At 36.1% G+C, this 11,283-nt stretch overlaps 1 protein-coding gene across 2 annotated transcripts; it reads left to right on the top strand.

Moving 5' to 3' along the window:
• The first annotated feature begins 2,562 nt into the window (after window positions 1-2,562).
• Window positions 2,563-9,416, top strand: LOC133798569 (patatin-like protein 6). Of its 2 annotated transcripts, none has more exons than XM_062236940.1 (3): window positions 2,563-4,493; window positions 6,566-6,883; window positions 7,553-8,691. In XM_062236940.1, exons 1-2 carry the CDS (start codon window positions 3,351-3,353, stop codon window positions 6,833-6,835), a joined length of 1,413 nt encoding a protein of 470 aa, XP_062092924.1. In that variant the 5' UTR covers window positions 2,563-3,350; the 3' UTR covers window positions 6,836-6,883; window positions 7,553-8,691. The 2 variants fall into 2 exon arrangements, with proteins under 2 accessions (XP_062092924.1, XP_062092923.1); XM_062236939.1 differs by having other exon boundaries at window positions 2,564-4,493; window positions 8,629-9,416.
• Window positions 9,417-11,283: the final 1,867 nt, after the last annotated feature.

The following is an 11,283-nucleotide window of genomic DNA, read 5'->3' as shown; positions in this document are numbered from 1 at the left end:
CCATTTCTCTGATGGACCCGGATCGGATCCGGTCCAGACCCGATATTCCTCTCAGCTTATAAATATAAGCTGCAGAGCACTGTAAAAGAGGTCCTCTCCCAGAAAAAAAGGAAGGAACTCTGTCAAAATATAGAAAAAACTCCATTGTAAAAGCTTCTTCAAGCTCTAATAACATAGACTCGTGGACTAAGGCTAGTTAACGCCCCAACCACGTAAAAGTCCTGTGTTGCTTTTCTGCTTTCATTATTATTATCAGTAAATATCACTTATTAAGAGAGTTGCCGAAAATCTCGGTTAACAGGTAATATATAAATTGTGAATTCTTTGTGTGAAACGACATAGAGAGTTAATTGAGGTTTGCTCGAATCCTTTTGTTTTAAATAGGGATATTTGTGGCATAAGTACCCAATGTTTGGGTTTTGTACGCGACATAGACCCAATGTTTATTTTTAGTGGCAAAAGTACCCAAAGTCAGTAAAACTGTAATTCCGTCAGTCTCCTCCGTTAGTATCCGTTTCGTGATGACTGGACCAACACGTGTCACTTCGTGATTGGTCCAACTCAATAATATTTTAAAAATAATTATGATTTGGACCAATAAAAACGTGACACGTGTCTGCCTAACAGAGGAGACTGACGGAATTACAGTTTTACTGACTTTGGGTACTTTTGCCACTAAAAGTAAACATTGGGTCTATGCCGCGTACAAAACCCAAACATTGGGTACTTATGCCGCAATTATCCCTTTTAAATATAATATATATTTATATATATGTATACATATATATATATGGGAGTTCTTCTATAAGGGCTTCACTTTAAGCTCTATCGGTGGGGCTCTCAGTATTTTCGATCCGTGAATAGTGTTCGGCACAATTTTTTTATGACTGTGTATATTGTAGCTATTTAGGGCTCCCTGCAAATTTTCAGAAAATTTCGAATAGTTTATAGTACCGAAAACTAGGTTCAAACATGTTGTTGCACGCGTGACTAATTTTTTTTATGCGAGAGGAAAACAACATGTTTGAACCTAGTTTTCGGTACTGTAAACTATTCGGAAATTTCTAAAAATTTGCAGGATGCTCTAAATAGCTACAATATACATGATCATAAAAAAAAAAAAAAAACAGCGTCAAAAACTGTTCAGGGGTCAAGAAATAGTGAGAGTCCTACTAGTAGGGCTTAAAGTGAAGCCCCTATAGGAGAATTCCTATATATATATATATAATTTTCTAAAAATTTGCAGATGCTCTAAATAGCTACAATATACATGATCATAAAAAAAAAACTGCGCCGAAAACTATTTAGGGGTCGAGAAATAATGAGAGCCCTACCAGTGCCCTTATAGGAGAATTCCTATATATTTAGGAATTCTCTTATAGGGGCTTCACTTTAAGCCCTACTGGTAGGGTTCTCAGTATTTACAACCCGTGAACAGTTTTCGGCGCGATTTTTTTTTATGACCGTGTATATTGTAGCTATTTAGAGCATCTGGAAATTTTCAGAAAATTCCAAATAGTTTACAGTACCGAAAACTAGGTTCAAACATGTTGTTGCACGCGTGACTAATTTTTTTTATGCGAGTGGAAAACAAAATGTTTGAACCTAGTTTTCGGTAGTGTAAATTATTCGAAATTTTTTGAAAATTTGCAGGATGCTCTAAATAGCTACAATATACACGGTTATAAAAAAAGATCGCGCCGAAAACTATTCACGAGTCGAGAAACACTGAAAGCCATACTGATAAGGCTTAAAGTGAAGCCCCTTTACAAAAATTGTCTTTTATATATATATATATATTTATAGAGCGAAGAAAAGAGTCTTCTACAGCTCAAATTAGCTATGATAAACGGGAAGCCCGTGTGTCGACTACAATCATGTTATCCAGTTACATATAAAGTTTTTTCCAACGGAATTATAACCTCCATTGCCTATAAATTATAATTACAGTTAAAATTTTCATTCCTGGTCAAAAATATGGGCCCACGCAGGGCCCATTCAGTAAAGACCACTGCTCACTTTGACCCACGATGTATTAGTCAGCATGTATCAAAATTTCGCAGGTCTAAATTGGCCCCACCTATAATCCGAAAATCTATTTTAATAAAGGGGCAAATTCGTCCAAAGGTTTCTCAATCCCCGGAGGAGAGAGCTCCGCAGTGCGTCCCCAGTTCTTTCACCGACGATGGTTGGCCAATAAGTGGGTCCCACGCGTTAACGACTAGCGCGCGAACAAAGATAATATATAATATTTAATTTTAAGTTTTTCTCTTTTTGGTAAATTGGACCGTTGATTGCGGGCCAAACATAGCGCGGGCAATTTCTGACCGCTGATTTAAGAAGAACCGAAAAATAACCCGTTCTCAACCGTCGGTGACGTTTTAACCCAAAAAAATTATCTAACAAAAAATGGTTTAATGGCATAGACCATATCAATCACACTAAAAATTATTAAAAATATGTGTGCGAATATTATTATTTTTAACCCATCAAGTGTATTTAATATATTAAAAAATTAATGAGAAAAAAAGAATGAAATGAAATCTGTTTATGGTGTTTTGTAAAAAAAAAAAAAAATCTGTTTATGGTGTTTTTATACTGGGGAAAAGGGCTTATATATAAGACAAACATACTCTGAAACCTCTGTGATATTTGCCTGGTCGTTTTTCTTTCTTTCTTTCTTTCCTTCTTGTACTAATTTGGCTTTGTTTGGGATTTTGGCGCCGCCTCGTCGTTGGCTTGAGAAGCTTTTTCATTTTCCTCTTTGCTGGGATTTTGGGGGACTTTGCTCTCTTGAAAACCAGACCAACAACTGCAACAACATATAGCAGAGGGACTATTCGGCAAATTAGGCTTTTGGATTACTTTTCTCAACTGGCTTTTGCTTGGCAAAGGAAGAAAATCATTTTTGTGAGAGTATTAAGCGTTTCTCTCGTCGCTTCTTCTGTGTGAGGCAGGGGATATATGTTTGGTTGAGCAATGATTGCTATTAAATTTTGGATTGAAGATTCTGGAAAGTTTTTTAATTCAATCCTTATCTGAGTTCAGTTTCAGAGTTCGAACCACAGATTTTTTTTTTGGGTACGAATTTATTTACAGGGGCGTGAAATACAAGGCAAACTCTCCTTTTACTTGATTGAACTTCCGAGTATGAGTGTATTATAAAGAGAAATACAACAGAAGAAGCCTAGTTGTGCTCCTCGAAGATTAGAAGTGTACTGACGGAAGGATTGATTTGCAAGAATTCTCTCAAGGTTGAAACCCATAAAGTTATAGGGAAGAAGAAGAAGAAACTTTTGCAGAGAAATATTTTACTCTCTCGAAAATATTTTGATTAAATTTTGGGAAAAATGGCTACAAACCTATCAGAAATGCATGAACCTAGTATTGACACTGATAAGCTCAGCTACGAGATCTTTTCGATTTTGGAGAGCAAGTTCCTCTTCGGCTATGATGATCAGAAGTTATGGGTTCCCAAGCAGATCGCTCCCGCAGCCACCGCCATGGACCACACGAAACTTGAAGCTGTGCCGCAGAGTGTTGGCCCTGATAATGGCATCTCGGCCATCAAGAACCAGAGAGGCAAAATCTGCATACTCAGCATCGATGGCGGAGGCATGAGAGGGATTCTCTCCGGGAAAGCATTGGCCTACTTAGAGCACGCGCTCAAGGTCAAATCGGGGAATCCAGACGCCAGAATCGCCGATTACTTCGACGTGGCAGCCGGGGCCGGTGTCGGAGGGATTTTCACGGCGATGCTCTTCGCTACCAGAGACCAGAGCCGCCCGATTTCCAAAGCCGATGATACTTGGAGGTTTTTGGCCGAGCAGGGTAAGAGATTCTACACTTCTTCTTCGTCGAGCTCCGCCACTGGTGGAAAACTTCTCCGGCGAATCATCAGAGGCAGCGGCTGCGGCTCGACTGGCTCGGCCACCGCAGGGTTAGAGAAATCGATGAAAGATATTTTCGTCGAGAAAAATCGGAGGAGCCTAACTCTGAAAGACACGTTGAAGCCGGTGTTGATACCTTGCTACGATCTGTCAAGTACGGCGCCGTTTCTGTTCTCACGCGCTGACGCGCTTGAGACTGACAGCTTCGACTTCCAGCTCTGGGAGGTATGCCGAGCGACTTCGGCCGAGCCAGGTCGGTTCGACCCTGTTCAAATGCGCTCTGTAGATGGCCAAACTCGGTGCCTGGCGGTTGACGGCGGCTTGGCGATGAGCAACCCGACGGCGGCGGCCATAACGCACGTGCTACACAACAAGCAGGAGTTCCCATTCGTGCGAGGGGTGGAGGACATCTTGGTACTTTCAATTGGAACGGGCCAGCTCATGGAAGTAAGTTTCGAGAACGAACAGGTCAAGAAGTGGAAGGCCAAGGATTGGGCCCGTCCCACGGCCCGTATTGCCAGCGACGGCTCCGCTGACTTAGTTGACCAGGCCGTCTCCATGGCCTTCGGTCAATCCCGGAGTAGTAACTACGTCCGCATTCAGGTAATTCAAATCATTTGAGATAATTCTTATTAGGAATTTTTTTTGTTTGTAAAATCAATTAGTTTGTTGGATTTTTTTTTAAATTATCCTTTAGAAATTTAAAAGACCGAATGAAAAATAGTGACGAAGTCTGAGGAGTTAATGGCAATTACATTTAAGTTTAATTAGTTTTGTAGAATGTTGTTGCCGTTTATGGTGCATGAAACACAGATGGCCAGCTGGGAATGGTCAAAGAATTTTGTCTTTTTCTAGATTTTCATGCATGACATTGGTGTTGTAATAGATATTGGAAGATTAGATAGAATTGAAGCACTCATGTTGATATTGAGCTGGGATGGCTAACATGCGCCGGAGTTTTGGTTTATGCAATTAAATGTCGGGTGTAGTTGGGTGAGATGGAGAAACAAGGACTGTTATGGTAGTAACAGAAGAATTTTTATATATTTTAAAAATAAAAATATATGACGTGCTTTTGTGACCAATGGAAACCAAATGGGGACCTGTGTCTGTCTGTGTGGTGTTTTGGATCCTGTTTAGATTCCACGTGGTGATGATTTGTTTGGGTTTGGGAAAAAAAAATTGGGACCGAGAAAGAATTTTTGTTTGGTTTCCCCAAATGTTTATTTAGCTATTTGGGGATTACTGCTTTCTGTACCATTTAGGCCTATATGGCTTGAAAAAATGTTCTTCAAAGTTCGCTTCTTCCTCTGTTTTGCAAAATTTTAGTTTATAGTGAACTTTTCATATTTCCCACCAACCTCGCACTTTGTCTTGCCCTTTTTCTTCTCCTTCCTCACCCTTTCGATTGATTAATTAGAAATGATGACTTGCCCAGATTTAATTTTCACCCTGCAGAAAAATAAAGCAGAACAATTAGCATCGAAATTTCCCTATTCAGTTTTGTCAAAATGCTGTCATTTTCTCTTTATCTTTATTGTAACAATATTAACCAGATGAGCCAAAAGTGTTAATTGTTGTTGGATGGTATCTGGTCCTGCAATTTTGCAGTAAGTAGATATGTATAGCTGGAGTCCTGGCGTGTATATTTACTAGAGGTGGTCACTCTTCCTAAATGTTTATATTTGATAGTGATCACTCTGGAAAATGCTTTCAACTGTTTGGTTAGCGACTTATCCCTTATCATTGCAACTTGTTATAGCTTACTTTTATGTGTTGAAAATGAATCAGGCTGAAATCTATCTTTTTTAACCCCAAGCATCACCTGTATAATTAGGCTGTTTCCATTTTATATATGGAAGGGTTTCTAAGTCTTAGTTTTATCTTTTATCTTCACCTAATTGCATATAGAATGATCACAAAATGATCTCATTGACCGAGATTAATGTGGCCAATTAAGTTTTATTTTTTGATTTTTCTAGAGTTGGTCAGTGAAAAATGCTCTTTAGGATACCAATTAAAAAATGAGAAGTCAATTGCACATCAACTAATAACTAAATTAATTAAGCGTTTGAATAACTCATTTTCTGCCAGTACATAGGGATCAAATTACCATAACGTAAACATTTTTTTATATTGCATTCCTTTCACTTCCACCTTGTGTCACAGAGGAGGTTTACTCGTTAATAGCTAATTGGCTTCCCCCCTCCCACCACACACACAGAGTTGAACAATGACTTTCTCATTGGAGACCTTCTAAGTCGTGCATGCACGTTTCATAGTTTTACTTTTTACTTCTTTTTTATTAAATAAATATATATTATGTGTAATATTTAATTCTGTATGCGATATCTTAATAGATATCAATCTGGCATCAGAAGACTGTTGAGGGAGAGTGTTCCTATTCTTGGCCCTTAGTCTTTACTTTGGTGACATATTCATTTTCTATGTTCGATGTTAATACTACTTTTATGGTTCAGGCAGGGGACCTAGTTTGCAGGGTCCATTAATTGAAAGTTGACTAGGAATTTTTGATGTTTATGAAACACATTTTTTATTTGTTGCTTTTCACTTTTTGGTGTTCCTTTCAAGTTCTTTATTGGTAATTTACACCAGGACAATGAATTAACAAGCTATTGGGGTTTTCCCGTGTCAATGGACTTTGGTTTTGTCAGGCTAACGGGTCAAGTTTGGGGCGGTGCGGGGCAAATGTTGATAAAGACTCAAGTCCTAGCAATGTAAATATGCTCCTTGGATTAGCAGAAGAGATGCTTAAACAGAAGAATGTTGAATCAGTCCTTTTTGGCGGTAAGAGGATCGATGAACAGAGCAATTTTGAGAAGTTGGACTGGTTTGCTGGGGAACTAGTGTTGGAGCATCAGAGGAGGAGTTGCAGAATAGCTCCCACTGTCGCTTTCAAGCAAGCTACACCTAAAGCAACATAGAAGACAAACAAACAAAACGATCAAGTTTAAAGCAAGAAGAAGTTAAAGGTTAGTATTTTCCTTTATGTTATATGATCAAATTAAGTGTCTTATTTACATATAACACTCGAGGATAGCTTGATTGGCTGTTGGAGTAACTGTGTACATGAGTTGTTGGAGTTCAAATCTCCTACAAGTTTATTAAAAAAATCTTAGTTACATACAAAGAGGGAAAGAAAATGAAAATAAAAATAAAAATAAAATCCCTCTTGGCCTATCTCCAACAAGAAACGGTTAGTTTCTTGTATTTCTTGTAGGTGAGGTGTCCCCAGTATAAAAATTATTATTCAAACTGGAATCATATGTTCAACAAAGAAAAGAAAAGACTCGACTTTTGCCATATGGTCCACTACTTTTTGACATTACCGTACAACTATTGTACCTTTGGTTGGCGTAATACTAAAATGCATGCTTAGTGATCTTGAATATATGCAATTTCGTAGCATTTAAATTCAATTATATCAAGTTTATATTTATTTTTTTGTCTGAATTTTCATGGGAAGTAAGATTTTGTTAAATCTTTTTGAGACTAGGTGCTTTATTTTTATGAATAGAATCTTGTGAAGGTAGTGGAATTTTCAGTTCCTGTTAGTCCGTGGGCTGGTCTTGTCATTTTCCTATTGATTTGAAGGTAATACTTATCGCCTTGGTAACAACCAGTTTGTTCTTGTTTAACAGAAAGGAAAAGAAAAATGAAGGATCATGGCCCAGCGGTTGTCGGCCTACCGACACAATTTTGTTTTAGTCTAGGGGCACAATGGTCATTTACTTATAAAGAAAATAAAAAAAAAAGGGTGGTTTGGTCATTGTATTGAAAACCAAATCATTGTGGTACCTAAAGGCATTTCCGTAGTCCGGAAAGTGTTACACTAGAGATTATGATTCCTTTGAAAATGTTGTGTCCAAACTTAGCGTGAGGTTATTCTCTCGACCTACAAAATCACGTATGTTGGTTGTCCCAAGGCCAAATTAGGAAACTGGGTTGAGATCATTTATATTTTCTAAATTACTTAGATGCCCTTCTGCTCACATATATGTGTGTATAAAGTATATGCACATTAATTTGTGAAGTGAGCTTTATTCTTGCGTACACTTGATTTATTGCCCTCCACATAAATGCTCTTCATTGGTTTACCCCCCTCAGATCTCTTATGTAACAAGCACTAAGTACTGAGTCAAACATGTTTCATAGTGGCGTGGGGCTTTAAAGATCAGTGGATTAACTGTAATTTACTTGATGTAAATCTTTACCTGAACTAGTTAAATATACAAACTTGGGGCCCGGGGGTGGATGTGGTCATTTTTGGCTGGTCAGTAAATGGTGAAGAATCCAGTAAAAATGCTTCAACTAGTCATAAAATATGCAGCAGCAAATGCGCTTATTGCTCTTCCCAACCGAACTCGTATTATTTATTTATATTTTTTGCTGCAAAAACTTTTAACAGACAAAAAATGGGGTAAAGCAACAGGGAAAGAGAAGTGAACACAACAGTTTGGAAATAAAGCAATTCAAACTGATATGTTATTTGGAAGTAAGAGAAAGTGCAAACCTAGGCTCATTCTTCAAAATATTGTTAGCATTGTTGCTTTCCTTAATTCCTCTATTATTACATTTTTTTTTGTTGGGTTTTGAACTAATATTAGTCTCTTGTTTAATTGGGTGCACTTTGTTTTTATTTTTGTTTTATTTTAAAGCAATTTTCATTGTTTTGTCAATCTTATTATATATTAACAAAATTCTTTCTGAAATGCAGGGCAAAAGAAAAAAAGACATCGAATTATAAAATAGAATGAAAAAAAAAGGAGAGAGAGAGAGAGAGAGAGAAAAAGGAAGGGAGGGAGGGTCGGGGGGAAAAGATTATATATAGCAACTTTTACTTTTGTTAGTGGAAGTAGGAAGTGAAGAAGAGGGAATTGGGGGAGAAGAGGACAAGTGTAAAAAGATATAAGATCTTTAATGGGATACTTTGTCTGCCAGAGGACAAGCATTGTGGCCTCTTGTACCTACCTTTCTACAATGTCATGGAGGCTTGAGCCAAGGAAAAGAAAAGTGAGTGTTAAAAAAAAGCTTTCAAGGTCAAACAAGGATCAGATGTGAATTTTTGATTTCAAATTAGTTATTCTTTATGGAAAAACTGTGTATCTCCCCCAATAGTCTCAACATTTCTACTTTTTTGGTTTTGGAGAATACCAAATGGTTCAATTTTTTTTGGTTTATTTTCATCCTGGTCATATTTACATGAGTATGGGAGTGTTGATGGTGGCCTACCCCTCTTTTCCCTGTTTTTTTTTAAGTATAGGTTTCCCTTTACTCAAATGCAGATTGTAGTGGTGGAGACTGGAGAGAGTTTTAACTCTTTTCTCTTTGAAGTAACCGACCACATCTGAGATTAAGATTGATTGGTGGACCCATTATAGGGCTAGTTGTTGGAGGACCCCCCTTTCTAAAGGGGAAAAGAAAGAGTTGGCATAATTCTTTGTATTCTGGCACTAAGAAATGTATTATATGAAATTGGTTTTGTCATTTGTTTTTCTTTTCTTTTTTGGTCCGTGATTATTTAGTGGATGGAGCGAGAGAATTTCAATCTTTTTCTCTTCTTTCTAATTGTATATTTATTTGATAACCAGTGGGGGTAGGTGTTGATTGATGCTTGGTTTTATCCGCTGAGAATTGAGTTAGCTTTTTCTTGGGCCCCTGATTAATATTATCAAATGATTAGAGGGTAGTGTTAGATGTGCCGTGAATGGTTTGTGTATTTTGGCATTTTAGAAAGAAAGATAATAATAGTATATGAACAATGGCGCATGGGATTTGCCTTTTTGCCCACCTTTTGAAAGAGAGAGAGCTTATACACTGTATAGTTGCCCGTATTTTCATGCATAAAAGGGTCAGAGCAGCTATTTGATACTCTGCTTTCAAGCATGCTATGCTTTCATCATAGGATTTTGTATTTATTTGAATAGTCTAAGCATGAGCTTTCTCTTTCTAACAATCTTTCCCTTTTGGACCAAAAGGAGTAAATCTCAATATTTGACTCGAAACTAAAGAAAATAAACAAATTAAAGTATTAATAAAAGAGAAGAGTTTGGTGTTAGGATTAGTTGAGAAGTCCTATTTGACCCACTTAAGTTTTTTCCACGGGCTAAATGTAAATTTTATGTAAAAATTAAGGAGAAATTATAGTACATGTCTTAAAACAATGACATCAATTCGCTAATGTCCTTATTTTTACGATTGTTGAGAAATAATAATTTTGTATTGTTGATTACCTAAATTATTATTTTCTATAATTTATTTATTTAGAAGCACACGACTTTAATATAGTTATATATATATAGGACAATTCTTTTATAGGAACTTCACTTTAAACTCTACCGGTAGGACTCTCAATGTTCTTGACCCGTAAACATTTTTCAGTGCGATATTTTTTTATGACCGTGTATATTGTAGTTGTTTAGAGCATCCTGCAAATTTTCAGAAAATTCCGAATAGTTTACAGTATCAAAAACTAGGTTCAAACATATTGTTTTCCACACGCATAAAAAAAATTAGTTACGCGTGCAACAACATGTTTGAACTTAGTTTTCGGTACTGTAAACTATTCGGAATTTTGTGAAAATTTGCAGGATGTTCTAAACAACTACAATATACACGGTCATAAAAAAATCGTGTCAAAAACTGTTCACGGGTCGAGAACACTGAGAGCCCCACCGGTAGGGCTTAAAGTGAAGCCCCTATAGGAGAATTCATCTATATATATATATATTAGTTTTCTTTAATTATTTTTTATTTTAAAGTTAGATTGATTTTTTTAAAGTTTTTTATGGGTTGATACTATATTATTTTTCAATTAATGTATATAATTATTTTTATTATATTTAGTTTCTATCTTATTATACATAATGGTAGTATATAATTTTGTATCATAGTAAATATATTTTAATAGTCATATAGTATATACATTTTTTAGTAATAATTTTATAAGTTTTGTTGGTATATTATTTTTTAACTCATTATATGTATTTTGTGATATGATATATTATTCAACAACCCATAAAAAAATCAAAATAACTTTAAAATAAGAACTAATTAAACAAAACTCATATACATATACCATAATATAAAAATATTTAGAATAAAATAGTAATTTGCTAAAGGACATATTTGGTAATATGTAATATTAAAAATGTTGTTAGACTATTTTACTACAAAATTAAAAACATGGACATTTACTTACTTTCACACACCATTAAAGACCATTTTGCACCAAAAGAAAAAAGCCTCAAAATTAAGTAGTGTACCTATTTTAAGTCACACTCTCTCATTTGTAGTCATATTTTGAAACTTTTTCTTTTTATACCCAGAATTTTAGTTCGATTCCTATTATACAATTTTTTCTGCTTAAACA

The sequence above is a fragment of the Humulus lupulus genome, chromosome 8 (assembly GCF_963169125.1).
Source record: "Humulus lupulus chromosome 8, drHumLupu1.1, whole genome shotgun sequence".
Taxonomy (NCBI): Eukaryota; Viridiplantae; Streptophyta; class Magnoliopsida; order Rosales; family Cannabaceae; genus Humulus; species Humulus lupulus.
The sequence above is the reverse complement of the archived record's forward strand: the minus strand, read 5'-3'. Positions and strand labels throughout refer to the sequence as shown.

Excerpts from the sequence above, each read along its gene's own strand:
- LOC133798569 (XM_062236939.1), top strand. The coding sequence starts at position 3,351 with ATGGCTACAAACCTATCAGAAATGCATGAACCTAGTATTGACACTGAT. Across the intron at positions 4,494-6,565 it reads GTAACTACGTCCGCATTCAG|GCTAACGGGTCAAGTTTGGG; the intron begins GTAATTCAAATC and ends TGGTTTTGTCAG.